At 39.3% G+C, this 25,979-nt stretch overlaps 1 protein-coding gene across 1 annotated transcript; it reads left to right on the plus strand.

Moving 5' to 3' along the window:
* Positions 1-25,979, plus strand: LOC145992481 (multicopper oxidase 3-like). Its single transcript, XM_083128863.1, has 11 exons — positions 1-733; positions 10,162-10,330; positions 12,734-12,854; positions 13,214-13,421; positions 14,975-15,195; positions 17,384-17,597; positions 18,197-18,384; positions 19,782-19,977; positions 21,430-21,663; positions 23,697-23,909; positions 25,796-25,979. Exons 1-11 carry the CDS (start codon positions 1-3, stop codon positions 25,939-25,941), a joined length of 2,643 nt encoding a protein of 880 aa, XP_082984989.1. The 3' UTR covers positions 25,942-25,979.

Here is a 25,979-nt window from a genome sequence, read left to right on the forward strand (position 1 = left end):
ATGAGTGATGGTTCTGGTGGGTTAAAGGTGCCATTAGGAAAAGGTGCTCGTCTTATAGTGTGTCATGCTGGTTCAGCTGCTACAAGCTTTGTGACCCAAAGTAAATTGGTTTTCCGCTCCAAAACAAACAGTACTGACTATCATTCAGAAATGACGTCTGCCGTGTTTCGAAAGTGGTTTTGCGAGCAGTTCTTGCCGTTTCTCGCTCCCGAATCCGTGATTGTAATGGACAACGCGAGCATACATTCCTTGCAAGTGGATAAAACGCCTTGTTCGAATACAAGGAAGGCGGATATTATGGCATGGCTCTGTAACAAGAACATTCCCCACACAAGCACGCAAACCCGAGCAGAATTGTTGCAGTTGGTGAAACATTATACACCAACTCACAAAAGTTACGAAATCGATATAATAGCAAGAGAATATGGTCACAGAGTTGTTCGTCTCCCACCTTATCATTGTCAGTACAACCCGATTGAAATGATTTGGGCCCAGGTGAAGGGGTACGTAGGTGACAAGAACAAGACTTTCAAAATTGCCGACGTACAGAAACTGACTCACGAAGCAATAGACAGAATAGGTGTTTCCGAGTGGGCAGATTGTGTGGCTCACGCAGAAAAAATACAAGAAGATGACTTCCAGCGTGAAATAGTCAGAGATGATGTCATCGAGAAGGTCATTATAAATTTGCAAGACACGAGGTTGACAGCAGTACGGAATGAGCTTTATGTAAGTAAATGGCATTTTATTTTTTATTTTCAGTTCATGTTATGCATGCCAGACAGTTGTTTTGTTATTGCGAGTGGCACAAGACTGACGCATGATATTTGCGGCAAACGAAGTTGCCTTTGCCGCGCCTCGAAAGAATGAATCAAGTTCTTCTCTCGTTTTCTCAGTAACCAAATAGCATATCGCTGTAAATATTATACGAACTTAAAATTTGGAGTTTTCTTTGTAACTTTCTCACTGGAAGTTATTTCAAATCTAATTTAATAAAAATCGGCTCGCAAGATAACTTTTTCTCTATATAATAATGGTCAATAAAATATTTAATTTCTTTCACTTACTTTCAAGATTCTACACATTTAATTTACAGCATAATACGATTGTCTAAATCTTTCTGGTAATACTTGTGCAGGATTGGTATCGATTGTTGCAATAATAGCCGTGCAGCGGCAATAACAATTGTTCGAATGTAAGCCATTGTTTTTTTTATTTTGAAAGAAGGGCCAGAACCTCGAACGGTGAGTAGGTGGCAACAGCGGAAATGTATCTCCCTCTCTCTCTCTGCGCGGACTTGTCAAGGTCAGCCGCTTTCATATCGCTCGTCGACTTCTAGTAATATCATGATGGCAGTTATAATGATAATAATAATAATAACAACAACAAGAACAACAACAACAACAATTACACACTTGTGTGAAATGAAACCATATTCAGTCGCTTCTCGAACATCAAACAAAAATGCCATTGTTTATCTTCAGCGTCGAGATTAATCCAGTAGGTAAAAATGTAACGTAAAATAATCAGAACAGAATACAACTTTAAGTTACACTTATCACTGGCCGCGGTGGCTCAGTCAGTCTCGAGGCTAGCGCGGAACAGGTAGGTCGTGCCGTACGAGCTCTGTGCTTTGAGGGAAAGTGAAAGTTCAGCGCGATATCGGTACGTACGTGTGGGAGAGGGTGTGCTGTTGAACTGTGCTAGTGAAGAATTGGACAAAAGTAAAGTATAGAATGGATCGCGAAAATACGATACAAATCAGTTTTGAAACGGGAACTTTGAAACCTAGTCCTTTGGAAGTACATGAATTTATTCATGATAAATTCAAACTGAGTGTCAATGAAATTGCAGCCATACAAATTCCCACGACGATTAAATGTGTATTTTTGAAATTAGTGCGTCCTGGAAAAATGAGAAAAATATTAGAAGAAAATACTGGTGAAGTGAATTTTTATTATAGTAGTGGAGCTGTGACACAAGTGAAACTGAGTGTTGCGAATCGAATTGTGAAGCCGGTTCGAGTGTTTAATCTTCCCTTGGAAGTGCCAGAATTCGTGAAAAACTGAGTGAATATGGAACAATCGATGAACTGATAGCAGAAACATGTAGTGACAAATTTAGGTATAAAGTGTATAATGGGGTGCGTAAGGTTATGATGGCAATTAAGAAGCCAATTCCCTCCTTTGTGAAAATAGGCCAATATACGGCACATGTAATATATAATGGTAAAATCCCGACGTGTGAATGGTGTGGTAGCAGTGACCACATGCGGTTTAATTGTAACTTACGGAAACCAACAGTGTTCAAAGTCATGGGTCGTGCAGTTCGGTCCTATAGTGAAGCTATTGCACCGTCTACTCATGAAGGTATAAATGTGGGTCACCATAATACGACACAGAGTCAAGAATCAGCACAACTGACGGTGATAGAAGGGCTTCAACAGGGAATACATATACAGGAAAAGAAAAATATTCACAATAATGATCAACAGACTTTGACCAAGGAAGGAACTGAAGAAAATATGCAAGAGCAACCAAAAGAAACTGTGTCAAATGTTCAACTTACGCGACAAAGTGAAGAAATGTCCCTGGATACTATGGAGCAGAAGAAGGGACCACTAAGAAGACATAACTAAAGTGCAAGAGGAATCGAGTGATGAAGTGCTACAGAGCAAGAAGGAGAGGAAGCAGAATCAGACCAAGCAAAAGGACATCCGACAAGAAGCTGAACAGGAGAAAGATTCGGAAAGTGATAGTGAAAGTGGAAGTGTCCAAAGTAGTACGGGTCGTTCGGTTTACGGCTCACAAACACGAGAAAAGAGTATAAGGAAAGCGTCAGGCAGCAATCGGACGAAAAGACGATCATTGCGACATGTAAAAATAAATTTACAAGACATGGTTATTGATCCGAGTCCGATAGGCCATGAAAGTTTGTGAATACTGGGTACAGGTAATCACTTTAAGATTAGAAAATAGTATTATTTGGAATGAATACTTTTATATGGACTGTCAGTAAGTTATTGATATTGAATTGTGTGGTGGTAGTTATTTATGGATTAAGGTATATAAAAGGAAGGGGTATTTCCTCCCCCTACTAAAATAATATTGTTAGTGTGTTTGTTAATTTTTGGTGTATAACATTAGGGGTATATAAAAATAGTGTAAGAAATATTACTCTTAGATGGGGCAAAGGTGGATTGGGAATACCCAATCCCAAAAATTTTGATCATAGTATTTTTGAGGACGACCCTTCGTTTTACGACGATAAATATAAACAAAATGAAATCCCTCACAAAACAGGCGGCGTTAGAGGACTTTATTATACAAGCATCATTAGATATTGTATTTCTCCAAGAATGTGGACAAATGAAATTCAATTTTTCCCCAACGATAAGAGTTCATAATAATGCGAATTTTCAATCGACAGGAACAGCTTTGTTAACACGTAATACGGTTCCCCTCACAAATGTGGTATGTCATCCTAATAATAGAATCATATCAGCAAAAGTTGCAAATGTATGGATACATAATATATATGCCCCGTCCGGGTCACAGTGTAGGAAACAAAGGAATGAGTTTTTTGCGCAGGAAGTTGCGGTTGAAATGCAGGGTAGGAGAGAACACATAATATGTGGGAGAGATTTCAATTGTGTATTGTATCCGCAGGACCAAAGACCTGGATTTAACACTTCGAATTCATTGCAAAAATTAGTAACTGGCTTTAACTTCACAGATGTCTGGAGTGACAAAAATTTTGGACAGAGAGGTTTCACGTATATACGTGACATTTATACATCCCGATTGGATAGATTTTATGTAACACCCAAATTGCGTCAGTATGTAAAGGCTATCAGGATAACACCTGTAGGTGTTATATGTAGACATGTTTTTCAGATCACAGTACTGTTATTATGATGATAAATGTGGACATTCCAATAGTCCCTAGAGGGTACGGTTGTTGGAAATTAAATGCTTCAATTCTTAATGAGAAAAATTTCCAACAAGCATTTAATGACCAATGGTCGAGATGGATAACACACCGTCTGAGGAGGATAGATATAATCCGCTGGTGGGAGGAGATTCTCAAACCGGGTATAAAAAGATTGTGTATCAGTTACTGTAAGGAACGGTCGCGAGATTGGACAAATAAATATAATTTTTACTACAGGGTGTTGCGTGAACAAATTCAGCAAGCAACAGACGGGAAAAAAGTGCAAACTGAAGTCAAACGTATACAAGCTGTACTGTTAAAAATGACTGCAGAAAGGCGTCAAGGGGTTAAAATTCGTAGTAGACTTCCTAATTTTGACAACGATGAGGTCGCCTATATTAGCCATGTAAGTCATGAAAGAAAAAATGCTAAAAGACAATGTATTAGTGAAATATTTGATAATGGGGGAACAAAGGTTAATTCAGCCCCTGAAATACGTAATTGCATTTATAATTATTTTGAACAGCAATATTCTCAACCAGCGTCACATAATGGAGCTTTGATGGATGTATTGGCATCCGAATCAGAGGCTTTTACAGATGAAGAAAGTGAAAACTTAAAAAAGAATATACAAGTGAGGAAGTGTTTCGAGCGGTTAAGGCTGGCCAATCATTTTCAGCTCCTGGTTGGGATGGGATACCCAATAAGTTTTATCAAACCTTTTGGAAATTGATGGGTCAAACAATATCGGACTGGATAAATGCAGTGTTTAGCACGTATCAAATGGGTATTATACGGGTATTATAATCCCAAAATGTCCAAAACCAAGCGAAGCTGGTCATTATAGACCAATCACCCCCCTTTGTACAGATTACAAAATATTGGCGCGATGTATGCTTGGTAGACTTATGCCTTATGTCGATAAATTAGTAGTAGAGGAACAGTATGTTTTTGGTTTAAAATAGAAAATCACAAATGTTTTACAAACGATGCGTGAAGTAATTACATGTTATAGACTACACAAAAATAATTCTGAAAATGCTATATTAGCATTAGACTTTGAACGCGCTTTTGACTCGATAAATCATGAATATCTATTTAACGTTTTGCAGGGCTACGGTATACGTGGACATTTTCTGTCAGTATTTAAAAGTCTTTATAGTCATGCAACAGCAAAAATTCAAATAAATGGTTTTCTGACAAAATAACTCTATATTTATAAAGGTGTAAGACAAGGAGATCCTTTGTCGATGTTAGCGTTTTGTATTGCGCTGGGACCCTTCCTTTCTGAATTAGGCCGAAAAGTTCAAGGAATTAACATACACTCTACTACCATAAAGGTGTTAGCGTATGCTGACGATATTACCGTGTTAATAAATGAACAGTCTGATATTGTATTACAGAAATTTGGAATATGGTCGGGTTTAAAAGGTTTAAAAATAAACCAAGAAAAATCATCACTTTTGAATTTATATTTGGCTCATTCTCACTCGCAGCGAGGTAATTTTAAGGTTGTACAAACGATACGCATTCTAGGTATAATATATACACACTCTATTCAAAATATGATCCAATTAAATTATGATAGAGTAATAACTGTTGTTAAAGCGATATTACAAACAAATACAGCCTTAGTTTACAGTCAAGGGTGACCTTTGTACAGGTGTATGCGCTGTCAAATGTATGGTACATGGCAAAAATCCTCCCACTACGGAAGTTAGATATAAATAAACTTAAGAGTGCAGTAAATTGGTTTATTTGGAACGGTCAGATATTGAGGGTAAAACATGTGTTACTTTGTTTGCCCTTTGCCGAGGGAGGAATGAATCTTGTGAATATAGAACTCAAATGCCAGGCTTTACGTATTCAAGCTGACACGCAGACATTGATTCAGCATCCACTAAGCCTCACAAGTCAAGTTTTGAGAAGCGCTTTGGACTATATTTCACTAGAGGCTCCTATTGATGTTACTAGATTGGTAGACACTTTATGGTATTTTAAGGCAACAATAGTGGATATTAGTTATGCCCTATTACAATCTCCGATATTAACAATACCAGACACATCGGAAATATATCGCAGACTATGTACATTAGAACAACCAAAGTGTAAAATTATTGAGCAAAATCCCAGAATGAATTGGAGAGAAATATAGAATAATATTCAGGCTCACCATCTTACATCACAAATCACAAATCCGATCAGCATGGTATATAATTGTTCACCAAAAATTAATCACTGTAGAGAGACTCTATGACTTAAATTAATAAATACACCAATGTGTGCTAGATGTAATGTATCTGATAGTTTAGTCCATAGACTGAGTGAATGCCAAATAATAGAAACATCATGGCTTTATATATGGAAACTTGAGAGTACTATTTGTCGAACATCAGTGTATAACATCTCTGTAGATATTCTTTTATATCCAGCTTTTACCTATTACCCAAAAACAAAACGTAAAAGTGTACAATGGCTCTTAGGACACTATGCCTATTTCCTATCGACATATCGGCAACCAGATTTTAATATACAATTTGTAAATTACCTCCATCAAGAATACCACAGGATACCTCACTGTAAAATAAATAGATTGTATGCTAATTTTCTTACTGTAATGTTCACTTGGCCAATGAGTTGAAATGTAAATTGCAAATATATGTAATAAAAAAAAAAAATGTCGGTAATGCGTCTGACTACCATGCTAAAAGTCCCGGGTTCGATCTCCGGCCGATTCAAATCCGGGAACTTTTCTAACGTTGAAAGCGAATGACATGGGTACCTGGGGGGTAAAGGCGGTGAGGGGCGTGATGCTGATCACATCACCCCCACTCACGACCGGATCAAGAAAGTGTGGGGCGTTACGCCTTCATGGCGTGGTGCTAAGCACAGAGGATCACTTTACCTTTTTTTTTTACCTTTCCCCTTGTTTAGAACGATAATTCTGATTTATTTCCTTAATAATGTCACTTTCACAGTTCTTCCAGTACGCCTACCCCCTGCGTACGTTCACTCTTACGAAACACTTTCTCTCTTCTAGAAAGACAATAATATCCATTACTATCAGTCAACTTTCATACGCTTCATTTATCTCGAGAAAGAAGTGGACTGGTTAAAGTTACAGCGGTGTAAGTCACTTTGAAAAAAAATAACTTAGACACAGAAACCAGATCTATATAAGTCAATCTCCTATCAGAAAACGTAAAGTCAATCAGAGATTCATTCAACTGTCAACAGATGGCAGTTTAAGGTCTAGTGATAAAGAAAACAGCTGCTGTGTTGATCAGTAAAGTGCTGTGAGTCAGACTTATTTTGTTTTTTAAGAAAGTGACTTACACCACTGTAACTTCAACCCGTCCAATTGTTGTGGTGTTAAAGTTATTTGTAACCGTTATTACGATAATAACAACACTTGTTATTGGCTCTTCCTTGTGCTTTTGCCCCCCCCCCCCAAGGAATCGAACCAGAGAGTTTCATTATTTAATGATAGACTTAACCAACGGACAATTTCAACGAACTATCCTTTCTTGTCTTCGATAATTTCTGTCGTATTAATTGTTCTTCGCTTTGTTCTATTATATTGCATTGCAAGATACGGAGAAACAAGTCTGTGCAATATACTAATTCCCCCCCCCCCCACCATTTAACAAATATTAGCAAGAAGTCTTCTTGTAAACTTCAGTCGGTGTTATTAGCATGTGCTGCACACTTATTTTTAGCTTCCTGTTTATGTTGTACGTATGTGGTAAGTAAATAAAATATTATTTAAATTGTGCATATGTTTTTGTACGTGTGTATATAGGGCCTAGCTGTCCTTGTAAATTGAAATACGTCATGGAGGCATATGGTGTGGGTGTGAGGTAGCTCCACATATACACAATCTCGGTCATCAGTGGAGGTGACATGATCAGCACCAAGCTCCAGGCGACTTAACGCCTCCTTTTGGAACACCGCGGCACACTCTCTCCCTCGATATATATATATATATATATATATATACACAATTTGTTACTTATCGTCGTTTTCTGCCACTCATGGCTAATCGCGACGATGAGAATGAATGATGGTCATGATGAACTTGATGAAGGGACACTCATAAAGAACGAACACCCATGCCCAGGCTGGGTGTCGAACTCGGGACCTCTGTGCTAACCACTCCACCACGGCGGCAGTAGACTGTATGTGAATTTGTTTTTAAGGCTAATCGGAACTGGACGTACAGTTTAAAGTGGGATCTGAACCACTATGTGCTTTTACCAGGTATTGAACCCAGGTCCCCTTGATTAGAAGGCGACGACGCAACCACTACGCCATCGAGGTGAGAAGTACTTTGTTCTTTCTTTTATATTTCGACACCCACATCTTTCTAACCTCCTTATTGAATAGTGCATAATGGCTCTCGAGCCACCTTTTAGTTTTGATTTAGTACATACGAATCATGGTAATGATTTCTTGCAACAATTATCCAACTTATTGCCGTAGCAGCAGCACGTGCCTTCCATTTGTCCCATCTATTCAACCTTGATCATCCTTGCTAATTTTCCTTAGGTCCATCTCAACTTTCCAAAAACATTACATTCTTAATCACTAGGGCCCGGGACTTTATGTCCTATATATGTTTGTAATTATGTCATATAAATTGGAAAATATGTCATGAAAAATTACAAATATGTCAGAAAAATGCAGAAATATTCCCAGTAAAGTCAAAAATATTCACAACAGTACTCTTGAATTTCTCCCATACCCGGTAGAATAGAGTAGGGGCTGTAATGTACCGAATGTTCTTTTTTCTTTTGACTGATTTTTGTGAAAAGCGAAAAAGGCAAAGAAATTACAACGAAACTTCTTTACTGCCCGTGCAACAATGAGAGAGAACATTTTTCCTCAATAATGTTTGCATGGCTATCAATAGTCGGCGGGATAAAAAAAGTGGGGTATTATTGTTCTGTACTAAGAAAAGACGGCACCTTTCTTCCTCCGTAATTTCCATATCCTGCCATCGACAATATGAACTATCCGTTGTGGTAAAGCTACGAAAAAAAATATGAAATAACCGATTATGTGCAAGAGAATTACGAAATTATACAGAAATGTCTTATTACAACAAAATTGAAGAAATATGTTGTAAAAACGCGAAATTGGTGAAATATGTCAAAATATGATTTGTCAAGTTTGTCTATTTCGGCTGATTTTCATCAGATATGTAAAGATCTCACCCCAATATTAGATCCGAAGCCAAATGAAAAATATGTTATAACATAATGTCCCGGGCCCTATTAATCACTATTATTGATGAATGAAGCACATAATAAAGTGAGTCAAAATTATGTGTGAACTGCACGACAAATTAGGAATATCACAAATGGACATTGTACAGTTGCAATAATTCGGCGATAAGTAAGAAATATATGCAATAATTGCGGGATTTGAACGTTTTTAATAATACAGGGTGTTCCACTCGCTCTCGGCCCCTGATTTTCGCTTGTAAAAATCAAACTATTGGCCATAATGTAATGAAATTTGCTACGGACATACCTTCGCTTATGAGAAGCATGGTGATGTCACAGCGAGTGTAGGAAGTAGTTGCCATGAGCATAAATGCATGTCTGCACACGCCTCTCCAGTTTCTTCACCAAATATGGAATGGAAGACTTTGCAGGCGGGCTCCGGATCCCAAACTGTGCAATAAATTGTCGCTGGCACGCCTTTATTGACTCAGTTTTTCAGTACGTGCGAACGATAAACACACGCTGTTCCACTGAGTACCGACTCATACTGTATTGCTTTGTTACTGTACTCTAATCACGAACCGCTGATTGTAAGTTCGAACATTCACCCGAACCCGAACAAACACGAACCACTATCAGGTGCGTCACAACAGCAGGGCCAAGAACTCAGACTGAAAACACACGTCCGTACGATTGGCATTAAACGGCAGAATCGCCCAGACGCACGCACATTCCCACTCAAGGACTAGAGAGACTGTGACGCCATCTCCAATGACGTCACCATGCTTCTCATATACAAAGGTATGTCCGTAGCAAGTTTCATTACATTATGATCAATAGTTTGATTTTTATAAGCAAAAATCAGGGGCTGAAACATCCTCTAATATCGGGGCGGGAACTGGTGACTGAGGACAGATTCAAGAATCAGTTTCATTTGACCCCTATATTTTCGGAACGATTACCATATCTCCTTACATGATACATTAACTCTTCTTTCTAGGAGATTACTTCGCCTCTGGAGCGACGAATGGGAGGAGGTGCATCAACACCCACAACCACAATAGTCACATTTCAACGGTTCCAGGTGCTCAATGCAAGAGAAACTGCACTGGGAGACCCAGAAAGTGCTACTTCAAGTTCGTCATTGAGGACTACACCACGTACAGTGGGTAAGGATGCCAACAAATTTATTGTTTATTCACCAAATGTCTCAGCTAGCATGCTTTCGATTCGAAGGTTTATTAACACTCGACTTTTTGCGTTCATAATCTGTGATGTCTCCTAAAACTCGAAACAATTCCTCCCGAACAAAGAAAATTTCCAAGTTGTTCTTATAACCGTCACCCCTATTTTGCCAGTGGAATCATCCTTGCATCGATGGTCGCGACTACAGCGCCTTGAATAACGTAGTGTGGAAAACGACCCAAGAAACTGGTTCCCCAGACGGATGGGAAACATAGATGGCAGTTCGATCAATGTCGGTGCTAATTTTTTATGAAAGTAATGCGGCTTTGTTAGTTTTTGGAATATATTATGTAGATTTGTTTGTCTTGAAAGGCAGTACGTGAATTGATGGAAACAGTTATATTTGTGGAGTGATTTGCAGTCACGAAATGACATTAATTTGGAAAGAAAAGCAAAATAAAATTAATAAATAAATAGCATGCGTAACGCAAGAAGAAACATCGCAAAGTGATTCCGGACGTCAGGTGTTGGATTGTGTACTAGAGTTATATTTTTCTATGTTATTAGAATATAAATAGTATCCTGAGAGACATTTCATACCGAGGCGACAAACCACAAGTGTCGCTTGGAAGCGAGCAGTCTTTAATCAATGCAGCCTTTCGAACCGTAGGGACACAAGCTCTGACTGCACCGTTTACTCAAGGAGATTTTACACCAAAGCGACACGCGACAAACGATACGAGGATTTCACACCAAAGCGACACGGGTCCTTCGGTCCAAGGCAACTTTCATACCGAAGCGACACATGTTGCTTGGAAACGAGCCAATCAAGAGCAACATTTCACATCGTAGCGGCATGACGGGAAGCACAGGCCAGCGTTCGGTTGGTGAAATCCTCAAGCGATAAGTGTCGCGTGCTCCTTGTCGCTTTGGTGCGCAATCTCCCTAAAGCAAGACACTCATTGCATCGCGCATGCGCGAACAACAAACCACGGCAACATGTTGCAAGCTATTGAGGAAATGGTCCAGGTTGAGCGACGCACAAGCGACAAAGCGACACGTGTGACTTATCGTGTCGCCTAGATCTGTTGTTGTAATGTGCGGTTTTTCGTTTCGCCTATCTGTTGTTCGCACAATTAGTAGCGAACGCTTGCCAATAGACTGAAGGCACCATGTCGCTTGTCACTTAGTTGGGAACTCCCCCTGTAACGCGTCGCTTCGGTCTCAGCACCCTTCCTTTAAGGAGCTTTCCGACCGAAGTAACAAGTAGCACGCGAATACGCCATAACGCGTCGTTTGCTGTTTGGACCCTCATGTGCAATGAATACTATTTTACAGTCTGGAAGTGTGTGTCACTAGTGTGACAGCGTGAACATCCCGTGTCGCTTGTCCCATTGGTTTGAAAGTTTCCTTACACTCATGTCGATGGCACTAAGAAAGTTTTGTGGGGTTCCCCTTGTCGTTTCATGGAATCATCATTATCATCATCACCGCGATTAGTTTAAAGCGGAATAAAAGAGACAGTAAATATCCAAAATACAAATGCTTCAGTGTGTATATCTTTAAAAGAAATGATGATGATGATGATGATAATAATAATAATGAACCTAATTCATACACAAACATTTAGTTGCCAAGAGTATTCCACGCGTATTTTTTCTCCCGTATTATTAACGAAAGTATGACGATAACAGGACGTGGTCGAGTGTCTAGAATGTTCGTTAATATCTTCGCAACCACTGTACCAAATATCATAGCAATTATCACATTCATAGAAATGCTTCATGTAAAAGAATCAGACGTTGCAGCGAAAACTCCATTTACTTCCATTATAAGCAGTCGAACACCAAGCACCGGGGTCAACAGCAGCGCCTCTAGCGGATCATTTTCGAATGGAACCAGCCAGAGCGCGCAGAACTGTGCCGTTTTCCACACTACGTTATTCAAAGCGCTGTAGTCGCGACTAACGCAGTAGTACTACACCTCTACACTCTTCCTCAAGTTTCACAGTAGAAAATAATAGCTATTGTGTGTCTGTGTGTATAAACAAGCAGACACAATTTCACACATACAAGTTTCACTACATCGATGTTATTAGCTGAGTCAACAAGTAACTCTTCGATCCTCATATTATCACTAACAGGAATAAACACCGAGGTTGTGTTGATAGGAACAGACAGTGGTCCCGAGAAACCAACAAATCTTAGTCAATGTTTTAATTTCAGTAGTGTTAAGATAGCAGGCCTACATATAAATGGTTGTAAGCAACACCGTTTCAAGCTTTTAACGAAGATTCTTTACAGTCACACAAGCGTACTTCCACTGTTTTGATGATGAGAACCACCATATGGTGGAAATCTAGTGATATGGAGTCATTCTTGTTTCAGAGCCTGCAGGAACTGTACCTTCGTACATGAAGACTGTCACGCTCCTCAGTGCATAACAGCAGATGGATTCGAGAAATCTTGTAAGAGCATCAACAGGATGATGCCAGGGCCGGATATACAAGTAAGTTGCAATGTAGGTCTATTAGTTCCTTGAGCTATGGAATGAGTGGGCCAAGTTCAATTCACAACGGAAATCTAAATTTCCAGTACACACTAAACATCATAAGGGCAGTACCCATGCGGTCACTTGCATGTGAATCCTTGTGTCCGACATCAGAAAAAATGGCAATGTGATAAGGTATCACTCATCAATTGGTCTTTTCCAAACCAAAAATGAATATCAAGTTATTTTTAAATATCTTAACCTTGTTTGTGGACCAAAATTAATTGAATGCACCCAGCAGTACTGTCTATCTGTCGCGAAATCTAGATCAGTAACAGTTCCACTGTTTTCAATATAGGCTTTCGATTCCTCGTCAGGTTTGCAAAGGCGACACCGTCATCGTGGACGTCCACAACATGATGCTGGGTGACGCAACGACCATCCACTGGCACGGCATCTTCCAGAGAGGGACGCAGTTCATGGACGGGGCCCCGATGGTGACTCAGTGCGAGATCCTCGAAGGAACAGTCTTCAGATATGCCTTCACTCCAAATTCAGGCACCTTCTTCTGGCATTCGCATACAGGTAAAACATTCACGGGTCAGTTATACATGACTTTCAATTTTACCTGCCTGATAGATATTTCGAGTTTTCATGAAGATCTAGATGGTAATTCTTGTTTACTGTATATTCGTGTGGTGTTTGCTTTCACTCGATTTTATGCGCAAGTAAGCTAATGGGAACTTGATTCAGTTAGCACGGCAAGTTCACAGGCACATAAAACAATGGGAGAACAATGAATGTATGTGCATCCACCACCACTATTCAAGAGTTGTAGCAACTCGAAGTCTGCTGGTCTTATGTCAGATATGTCGAGAATTAAATATGATGAAAATGCTGGTAAGACAAATAAGAACACCTATAGAGTCGCTAGTCAATCACCATTTCAAAGCTATTGCTACCCCTTAGGAGGTACATTACAATCAGTGTCATACATTACATAATTTATTTATTGAGAAACAGGCTTACTTTGGGTTTCCACGAAAGTCCTCTCAAAAATTTTAAATAGGGGAACTACTGCCTCATATTTTCAGCGAAACAGAAGATATTTTCACCTCCTATTTTCGTAATATTTAAAATACCCCACGTTAGAAATATAATGGTGCCCTTAAACATTTTTGCAATACTTCATTAGGGCAATTTTTTAAAGTTTAAACTGTAAGTTTTCCTCCATTAATCGCAACCAATACTTGACACCCACTGTAAATTTCTCCAAAATTCTAACTTTGTTAGAAGAGTATTTGCTTGTGCGAGAGCAGCGTGTCGTCTTTTCACATATCCCTTCCGTGTTTCAAACAGTTTTTGTCTGGAGTGTCCAAGCGAAGCGTCTGTGCGTGGATGCTTTCTCTAAAATACAATCTTCTCTCCCTAATATACTTATGTTTGCCTACATCTCTAAACTATTCAAAGAAATTTCATCAGAGTACGTTAGTTCTTCACATTGCTCTTACAGAACAACGTGTTATCCACAGAATCTGCCATTCCATCTTCAGAAATGTTTCTTCCTCTCTCCCTTCTTAAAAAGAACAATACGCATTATGTTTATTCTCCCCAAGACAATCTCATTAAAAATGTTTTCTCTCCTAAAAGATCTTAGTGTAATCGTTGAAGAACAATTACTTTAATAAGAACATTATAGCTACCACCAGAAGTGCCTGCCATACGACTCCTTGGTCTCCTTATAGGTTTACTTAAATCCAAAATAAAAAATCCATGACTAGATTTACAAATCTTACATGTCCTCAATTTTTCAATACTGCTCTCTTGTCCAGTTCATGACTTCTAAACTTCTTTAAGACAATTGATATAGAATCTGCGATACTTCAGTAGACCAGAAACTGTCTGTTTATTTAATATCCACTCATCGTCAATACCAATATTAGATCTGATTCTTTAATTCATCGGCTAAAGTTTCGATTAACGATAACGACCAACCAGCAATGTAAGACACTGTCTTCTCTAGGCTTGCTTCCGCAGCCTGCCTCCAAGTTGTGGGCATTTCTCATGTGAACACAGTTTCCGAGCAACAGAAGCAATATTCACCCGCTCACCAGAATGCACGTATTTCTCTTCGCCAGGTCTTCAGATACTCGACGGCATCACCGGTGCCCTGATCGTCAGAGAGAGAAAGGACAAGGATCCCTCGGGAGACCTGTACGACTTGGATCTTCCGGAGCATTACATTCTCGTCCAGGAATGGCTTCACGAGACTTCACTGAGCATATACCCAGAACCTCACTTACTGAACTACATCGACCTCCCTGACAGCCTCCTCATCAACGGAAAAGGAAAGTTTCTGGTGAGTGTAACACGACACTCGTGCGGAGGTGTTTGGTATCAAAATATAATTTCCATCTTTTAATTTATGGGTACCTGCTCTCCCCTTTTCGGCGACTCCATCTTATTGTGCTTGCTTTTCTCCTTCGTTCATGTTCTCCTTTAGTTAAACTCATTTTTCATTTCCCCTCTACGTAGTAGATTTTCTTTATTCTTTAGAAATTCACCCTTTTGGTTATTTGGTTTATCGTTCATTTCATCTTTCTATCTTCTTAGTTCATTTTCCTTTCTTTTATTGTATGTTCTCCTCTTCTTAGTCAATTCCTTTTCTTTACTGTCTGTTCTCCTTTTCTTAGTTCATTTTTCTTTCTTTTACAGGAAGCTCCCCTCTTCTTGTTCCTTTACCTTTATTTCACTGCATGTTCCCCCTCTTCTTAGTCCATTTTCCTTCCGTTTATTTAATGTTCCCCTCTTCTTAGTCTATTAATTTTCTCTTACTGACTGCTCTCCTCTTCTAAGTTCATTTACCTTTCTTTTACTGCATGTTCCTCCTCTTCTTGGTTCATTTTCCTTTCTTTTATTGCATTTTCCACCTCTTCTTAATCCATTTTCCTTTCTTTTATTTAATGTTCTCCTCTTCTTAGTCCATTCCTTTTCTTATACTGGCTGTTCTTCTCTTCTAAATTAATTTTCCTTTATTTTATTGAATGTTCCCCCTGTTATTGGTTTCTATTCCTTTCTTTTATTGCACTTTCCCCATCTTCTTAATCCATTATCCTTTCTTTTACTGCCTATTCTCCTCTTCTTAGTCAATTCCTTTTCATTTACTGCCTGTTTTCCATTTCTTAGTTCATCTTTTTCTCTTATTGCCAGTGGCGAAGCGTGACATTTTTACGTAGTCATCGCAAGATTTGCCAAACATCAGGGTCGATCTTTCAACGGAGAGGGGGTGGGGGTACAATATTTATCTGCGACAAACGCAAAGGTCATTGCCATTTCAATGTAAAAGCTCATACCACATACCTTAGGACTACAAAATACACATAATTCTATCCGATACGACGAGAATTATTAAATATGATGGAAACTGAAATGCAAACATCTCAATTGTCACGTTTAAAGGTAAGAAGAACCTTTATGGTTCGCCATCAGTTGTTGTTTTGATAATGAAAAGCATATTCATATCGTTCAATGTCTGCTTTTCCTCTTAACAAGTGGAAATAACAGACATTCGAGTGGTGTGCCCAGGATTTCGGAAGAGGGAGGAGGGGGGTACATGTTCTTTTTTTAGTCATTCCTGAAGTCCTCATTTTGTCATCTTTTCCTGCCTTTCCTTTCTTCTTTTTTTTGAAGGAATAATAAGCCTAAGCAGAATTATGATCCTCACCACCCCTCCTTGAGCACGCCACTCGTCACTCGGAAGAATTTTGATGACTCCAAACAAAACCTGCAGTTGTTGTAAACATGGGGATGGGGGCTCAAAAAAGGGCCTGTTATAACCCAGACCTTCAAGAGTGAGGGGAAAGTACAGGTCGTTGGACCTGTCTGCCTGTTCGGAAGCGTTCGTCTGTTCTCGGTACCGGCAGAGACCAGAGAGATTCGCACCATTCTGCGATGAGCTGGGCCGACGAACACCATTGCCTTCAATAGGAAACTTGGCGGGAGGTTTCGGCGCGAGGGGTAGTAGTACTGGGTCCTCATTTCGATGCGCTAAGATTAGCGAATCTCTCGCGTATTTAGAGCTGTTTCATGCTGTCGCTTGGCTTATTTCGCACAAATATGCGAGTATTCTGACTTATTATTTTTACTGCTTCTCTAAAATATATGAAATGCAATATTTTTATTATTTTGCTTGGTCATCGCCGCATCTCCCAATGACCGGACACCTCGCCTCTGTTTATTGCATATTCTCCTCTTCTTGGTCCATTCCTTATCTTGTATTGCCTGTTCTCCTCTTCTTCATCTTCCTTTCTTTTTCTGCATGTTCCTCTCTTTTTGGTTGCTTTCCTTTATTTTACTATATGTTTCCGTCTTCTTAGTCCATTTTCCTTTCTTTTACTGCCTGTTTCCCCTATTTTAGTGGGGAACATGCTCATCATCATCGTTTGAAACTTCAGCCATGACAGGGAAAACCTACAACGCACATTTTATTGCATTGGTTTTATACAACTCAGTGCTTGTTCATTATTTCTGTGCTTGTCTACATACAGAGTGTCGTCAGCACCAACTGTGGGAAAACGAACGATTCCCCGTTCCATAAGTTTTACGTGCGTCAAGGGAAGAGGTATCGCTTTCGATACATCAATGCTGCGGCCTTGGGCTGTCCCCAACAGCTACTGATCGAGGGTCATCGAATGACGATCATTGCCACCGATGGGCAACCAGTTGAACCGGTCACTGTGGACTCCATAGTAACATATAATAGTAAGTAGCATTACTTAAGAAGCAATGGGTATTGTCTTCCTTTTATTTATGGTATTTTCTAACAGTTTCTTGTAATTAAGCCGTGCCACGTTCGTTTCCCTGTCAGATTCCCTGTGGTTCGGATACAGGAGATTCTAGTTTAAGAAGAAACCTTGAGTCTTATAAAAAAACAGTTTAAGATAATTAAATCCTCCCTGGTATTTTTACACTTAAAAACCGGTCTTTACTTGAACACCAGACAAGTTGAAGCTACCGAAAATTAATCCCACTAGCTTCATATCACAAATATTCTATCACATCGACGCCTGCCCCAAAACACATACTGGCCTAAGAACGAAGACAGAATCAGTCTCCAAAACGTATGTATGTAGAAACTTAGAACAGTGGTTAAAAGTCCGAAAACTCAACATAGAATAGTGTTTCTGCATATATTTTGCACTGTTAAATACTACTATCTATGGACCAAATGAAAGTAATTGTTCAAAATTTTACCTCGTAACATGTTGTAGCGGGGATTCTTCGAAGTTTTAGGAAATCCACATACTTTGAACAGAGTTAATGGAAAGTGCTGGTTGTACCATTCTCTTCTCATGTTTCAGGCGAGCGTTATGACTTCGTGCTGGAGACCAACCACGTGCCGAAAATATACTGGATAAGAGTGGTAACCACAGAAATATGTGCTACAGCACTTTGCCCCTACCAACTGGCTATGCTGGTGTACGAAGGGGCGGAATTCGAAGAGCCACCCCTGCCTCCTGGTGGGTGCACCATAGGAGAGGAAGGAGTGGTAAGTGATACAGTCTCTCCTTTAACCCCTTTGACAAATTGTGAGAGAACAAAATAGAGTTGGTTAAAAGACTGCATTTCTCCAAGTGCTACCAGTCTCTGGAACCTAGGATAACCTACGAGGTCATGCAAGCTATTCTGGCGTCCCAGTTGAGGTTTGTATGATCCCTGTTTGTATTTTCAATCATTTCATACATACATCCGCCCGTATAAGAAGATATGCTTTTAAATTAGGGCTATTTTCTTTGGAAAGGTTAAAAAGTTGTGCATCTTTCCTTCAAGTTGCATTAACTTTCATGTCTCAGGGCTATAAATCTTTGGGTGAAGCAATGGGACTTTATGTAGAAGCGTTCAACCACTTCTCCACTCTATCACCTTGGGTCGACCCCGACAGTGTACTTACAGGAAATGGCGATGAGCCGGTTGGTCTACAGGAGTCTATTGAAGCTACGAAGAGAAAATGATCTACTGTCTTTTTTCTGTTGATTCGTAGATGATAGCGCAGTGTCATCGTCTTCTTTGTGCATTTGTCTCAGCAGTTATGAGACGATGAAGGCTGACCGAGACTTTTATCTCTAGGAAAGAACTGGAAATTCCTGTAAGCACCAAACTGGGTCAGTTTTTAAAATTGTTCCCCCTGAGCGTCCAGGCACCGTTGCCAACATTGTGCCCGTTCCCGAATTCCTGAAGGAAGTTGGCTGGTATCTTGCTTTGTGTGGAATTTCTTCCCCACAGATAGTCTCTAAGGGTCCAAAACAAATTGAAATCACTGGGGACTAAGTCCGGACTGTAAGAGGTGTAAAGCAAAACATCCCCTTGCATGTTGGTCAGAGTGTCTCTCCTCTCACATATTTCCTTAGCTTCTTTGTAATTATCTCTCCTTCTCTCATTTTTGATCTCTCTTTCCATTCTTAACCCATTACGTTTTAGTATCTATTCCTATCTCCTATCTTTTTCTTAAATCCATTGTCTATTTTTGTGTGTATACTGAATATCACAACATAATCAGCAAGAAAATTACATAATTTTAAACTATTATATCCTTATGCTATTGACTGCATTGATAGATGGACCAAGTTCATGGCCCTGTCGATTTCAGAATCTTGATTACATGCTGAACTAATCTCACAGGCTGTCACAATGCTAATATTTAGGCGAAAAATAACTAGTAATGACTGAAGACAAGTTTGTTCAATAAGAGTAAATTTAAATTAATTTGCAGGCAAGGAAAACAAAGAATCCATAAACAAATAACAGTAGAATAAATAAATGTGTTACTTTGAAGTTCTAATCCTAGTGTTACTTGTCCGAGACGTATATCCGTCAGGAAAATGCCGAGGATATCTTGATACCCAACCAAGACGACAAGTACTCATAAAGCTCCCATATTCCTTGAAGGTGATGAACGGGTTGGGCACGGAGTGTACCGAACTTCTGCCGAACAACATCTGCATCACGGACCTCAAGTATGCGGGGACAGAGATGGAAGACCTTGCTTGCAAAACACCAGACGTTCAGCTCGTCTTACCTGCTGGAATCTATTTCTACCAATCCGATGATGTTTATCAAAAAGAGCGTTACGTGAATTATTTCAGTAAGTAGTTTTTTCTTCGTAATTTTGTTACATTATGAGACTATTTCAGATGAAGTGCAATTGTAATTTTGTAATGATGTTATTCGAAATGTTTCATTTCTTGCTTCGAAAATTTGGACAGGCTTTATTAGGGAATAATGGATATGACGCATAATTGAAAGTTGAAAAGTCAGAAACGTGTAAAATAATAAACAAAACTCAATTTTGGAAGTTAGAATTCGAGGTTTCAGGATTGATTGAATTGGTTTAATTTACATCGCTGTTCTACCACTTTTGGATAGTCTCGACGTTGAGAATGAGTGATGATATGGTGCAAGTGATACTCACAAAGAACGCCCGGGATTCACCCGGCACCCTCGATGTTCCATAGAGGTCGGCGAGATTACAAGATCTGATATGTCACACAACATCTCAGAAATTACAAATTCGTGGTTATTGCAGTTAACCTAAATGGGGTGTATCTGAAAGTTACATGTTGAAAGGGTTGTTTGGGTTTGTTTGTAAGTCGACTTTATGTGCTGAAAGGTTAATTGGAATCGGACATACAGTTTAAAGTGGAATCCGACCAGTAGGTGTCTCCACCGGATATCGAACCCGGGATACCTGGTTTAAGAAGCGATGACGTTCCCACATCGGGGAGACACATGTATGTCTGTTCAAAATTATGAGTGTGTGTGTGTGTGTGTGTGTGTGTGTATATATATATATATATATATATATATATATATATATATATATATATACACAAGGTGTCTCAAAAGTAATAGAGCAAACTAACACAGGTGAAAGTACACGATAATAGAAGCAAAAAAGTCTCAGTAAACATGGGTCTGCAAACGAGCTGTTTACGTGATAATCGCGAATGTGTGATTACAAGCCGCCACTGACTTCATTGTTTGTAAACGTCGTCCTAGTTGGTAATAATGTGTGCGAATATGTGGTTAGAATCCGTCACTGATTGCATTTTGTAAACACCGAGTGCTTTACTCCTTGCGCGTTCCGAGGTATGCTCTTTGTTTACAAGACAAAACATTTCCGAGAGGTGGCGTTCGAATCAAACAGGATGGATGCAATCAGTACACAGTCTAATCGCACTGTGGGAGTCAAGTCAGTTGTGCATTTTACCAACTAGGACGAAAGTGTTATACGTGTTATATATATATATATATATATATGTGTGTGTGTGGGGGGGGGGGGGTTGGATGTGTGTGTATGTGCGTGTGTGTGTGTTAGTACTTCCACATTGTAACAATTGCTGAGGAAGTATATATATATATATAATCATTCGAACACAGCGATGTATTTGGAGGTACTATATATGAAAAACAAGATAATTTCAGTGAAGATGAACTGGCTTATGAGATCAGACAAATCTTTTTCCACCATGTATGGTACAATTATGCTTGAATATGCAGTATAGTAATCCGTAATTTGAATTTTTGTCTTCCACAGAAACCACAAGTTTCAAAATCGATTCACCATCAAAGACCAGTCTGGGAAAACTCATAACATTCAAACAGCCTTCCTCTCCACTACTAACGCAGCCTGAGGATATTGACGAGAGATCATTCTGTAACCAGGACAACCTTCCTGCAAGCTGTGTGGACCAGATGGAGCCCTGCTATTGCACGCACGTGGAGAGCGTTCCACTCAACTCCATCGTCGAGATAGTTCTTATTAACACCCGTAAGTACGAGGTCTGGGAAACTCTAAGGAGCCATGTGTTTCAATGCAGGGTAGGTCCTTGATATCTAATTACGTTTGTTATTTCAGCATTCATAATCATAGTCGTGATGAAACAAAGGTAGTAATAATACAGGACAATTAAAAATGAATGGTGCAACATTACACAGTTACTATGACATTACTATTTATGATAGAAAATCAGACAAGGCATTAACATGAAGAGAAAACTGTGGAAGTTTTACTCACATGACTCACATTACAAAAATTCAACATGGAAACCACGTGTAATGCGGTAAACATCCAAACGATAATCAAGTACATGCTATGCACGAGACAGTAAGTCAGACACTAACAATTTCCAGTTGTAACTTTGGTAAATCTTTCGGAAGGATGAAACATGTGCATTACTACCAAAGTTCGTGTTGAAATGTGTTTGCACCATTGTAAGTGAAACAGTTCTTGATAGCTCCAACACACAATACACCTTCTACTTGTCACTAGCCATTTTGCAACACTGGTGATCCTGGTGGAACAACGGCAAATCAGCATAAGCCCACTCAGTGAGAAGAAAACTTCCAGAGTTTTTTTAATATTGATGCCTTGTATGATTTTCTATCATAAATAGTAACGTCATAATAACAGAGTAAAGTTTCACCATTAATTTTGAATCACCCAATATTACGTAAAATACAGAACGAATGTTACTAATTTCATGAAACAATGGTTGTTACGGGTCCAGGCATTCCACAGTGGTCCTACTCAAAGCAAAGAACAAAAATTGATTGATTGATTTGGTGTTTTAAGTCCACTTTATGCACAGTAAGGCTAATTGGGACGATCTACAGTTTAAAGTGGGATCAAAACCACTATGTGCCTCCACCAGGTATCAAACCCGGAACCGCTTGATTACAAGACGACGATGCTACCACTGGGCGGTCGGAGAGGCTCCAAATAACAAAAAGAACCATCTGGACATTATTATTGTTTTAATTGAATTGAGGTTAAAATGTTTCTCAATGCATGCAGAGTTTACCAAAATAGTGTATACACTCTTTGAACGTCAATAGCAAGAACACTAATAACAGCAAGCACGAACTTCTTTTGGTGTCACATACCTTAAAGTTAAAGATGTTCAAAATGACCACCATTGGCAGTAATACATTATGTGCAACCTGAACAGCTCGATAAACAGCAGATGCGGTTTCTGCGGGAAGGGAAGCGTAGGTTGTCTCAATTGCATGTCCCACAATCGCTCAATGTCTCTGGCTTTGTGGCGTACACAGCATTCATCACAGACTCTTCTTACGTTTCTTGAAAGATAAATTTCTCGCCTCTGCCATTTTGTGTACACTAATTACTAACGCTGTGACGGGACTAAAAACAAAAGAAGGCGTATATACTCTCACACATGTTCAACATAGACATTGCAGCTTCTAATGCAAAAAGTCCAGTCAAATCACCTTTAATAGCTTCTCTGTCATTAAAGTTCAAAGAGTGTAGACATTATTTTGGGACACTCTGTATAATTTACATATTTCACCCACGAAAATTATCAGTATCTGTAGTCCATATGGTTTACAGACAAATTAATCAAACTTTGCTAAATTTTTAAAACGTCACACATGTAACACATTCTAGTTAATACTTTTTATAGATTCAGGCTGTGTCATCATCTTCATTTTTTCTATTTTTTGACAGATACACGCTGGAATGAATCGAGTGCAAATGTCTACTTAAATAACGCAGCACATTCTCCATTGACTGACATATATAATTGTTTATGTTAATCTATAGTAGGTGTTCAAATCCTTATTGGCATCAACAGGCCGCGGAGTGGAGTGTGGAAAAATGTCACAGTTGTTTATAGTTACACGAGAAAGTTATTTTTAACAGATACATGCATACAGAGTGACCTAAAATTTAGTACTCGATAAATGAACTCCGTAGCAATATTTGAAGTTGGATTTCAGTAGTTGATTAGTGCCAGACTTTTTGTCACTATTACATTTCCTGTGGTGTAACATTTTTTGCAGTGACTGGATCTCTCGTCATTCACCCGTTTCATTTCCACGGCTACGCATTCCAGGTGGTGGAGGTCAGCGTCCTCAACACCACTCTGGAGGCAGCCACAACAGACACATGTGAGGAACCGCCGTTGATAAGTGACGGAGTGCGGCCTTACAAGGACACTGTAATATTACCGAGGCTGAGTCGCGTCAGGCTGCGTTTCAAGGCAGACAATCCAGGTAAATTTAGCTACATTTTTCATGAATGAACTAACTATTGCTTGTCCGAATCCGCAGGTCCAAAGAACCGTTCCACCCGTTTCATCCCCGTCCTGTCACGGTCCGAATGGGTCATATTATTGGTGACGTCACAAGCAGACAACCGAGCAAGATTGAATTCAAAGAAACCCGCCATACGATGTCTCTCTATGCGATTAGAGAATCTATCGCAATGGATAACTTGTAAAATTGTGAAAATAGTCATAAAACAAAATTGTGATGTGTATCGTGAAGATGAGATTTCGGTGAATACGTCAATATATTACACATACCTTACAGAGGAAAAGTAAAGAATAAATGGAATAAGGAAATCATGTATTTTTAAAGAAAATCGAGCCATTTTGGTTCCCAAGATCAACTGTCGCGACGCTGCCGTGATGGCTGATGGGAAACCAGCAGCCTCACGTGACTGTAGCAGCGCCGCCTATTGGCTGCGGTTCCAGATCGGACGCTGTTAGGAGCATTCGCTTTAATCGATTCTTTACCTTATGCTCTATAAGGTATGTGTAATATAGAGATCTATTCTCCGAATTCTCATCTTTACTTTCATGTACTACAGCATCACAATTTTAAAAGTTATCCCTTGCTATGGAAAATCCATTGCTGGAGCATAGAAAAACACCACGTGAAAGGTTTGTTTGGACTCAATCTTGCTCAGTGACGTCACACTAATATGGTTCATTCGAGACATAGAAGCCAAGAGGTCAGGTGAACAGATGGCCATTTCCACTATTTTTTTTACATCATGTTTAAAATATGCGTAATAGATAAATGACCCTGTACTTTCTCGCGTTGATGTGCCTGCATTTTAAGGCGAAAACGAGCCATCGTGCGCTGAAAACTGTATAAATCATATTCATACGTGACACTCTATAAGCTGTTTTTTCGTCTACTCTTGGACAGAGTTTAGCTTAGTTTATTACGGCACCTACGGAGAGATAACATGTACGACAGTTACGATCTGTACAGATTTAAAATACCGGAATATTTGGATAAGATGTACTGCTAACCTTTGTAATCATCATTCTACTATATGTTCCTGCTGCCTACGTGGCAGACAAATGAGGTAAATTGCAACATAAAAACAATGGGTCTTACGTGCACTTCACTTCATGTGGAATTCCAGAATTTAAGTCCGGAAAGTCCGAATGTGTTACTGTTGTTGTTGCAAACTTATTTTCTTGTCCTTTAGAACCCAAGTATTGACAATGCTGTTCATCGTTAATGAGTAGAATTGGTAACGGAACGTTACAGTTTTCTTGGTGGGTGGTTCACAGGTGTGCGCAAATATCGTAAACAGGCGTGAAAGTTGAAAATAAGTAGTAGGTTGAATATATTATGTTATTTTCTTGTAAACAATAAGAATGAAGAGGAAAAGGAAGGAATTGAGGAAACCGGTCTTTTGTTACTGTCGGCTATTTAATAGAAAAAGAAGTTTCCCTTGAATCACTTTTGCTGTGGAAGATAACGAGGGTGAGATGATGTTTTGTGTATGTACACAAAAGAAAAGAGGGTGTATAGAGAGCATGGGAAGGACATGGTCAAAATATAGCAATAAGAACGATCGGGAATAAGGGTAAAAAAAAAAGAATGAAGACACAGTTGTCTTTCGGGTGTACATTCAAAAATTATATTGTTTACATCAAAAGAATATTTTCCCCTCCTCTTTCTTTTCAACATGCACACAAATGTATGCAACACCTGGGCACACCTGGGCACCACCCACGGAGAAAAAATTGTAACGCTCCATTACCAATTCTACTTCACTCCGAAATTTTTCCATTGTTGTTGTGTTAATTGTTGATGCAACCCATGTTTGAATGCTGAATTTCCCTTTTATCTTTCAGGATACTGGCTGTTCCATTGCCACATATTTCTTCATGCCCTGTCAGGGATGCAAATGGTCATCCACGTTAAAGGCGACACTCCTGCACCACCACAAAACTTCCCAAAGTGTGGCAACTTTCTTCCGTCGCTATGCCAACGAGGATGACACTTTTCTACCGTTTGATACGTGTGACAGTAAAGATT

Source organism: Lepisma saccharinum, chromosome 9, assembly GCF_977018435.1.
Source record: "Lepisma saccharinum chromosome 9, izLepSacc3.1, whole genome shotgun sequence".
Lineage (NCBI taxonomy): Eukaryota > Metazoa > Arthropoda > Insecta > Zygentoma > Lepismatidae > Lepisma > Lepisma saccharinum.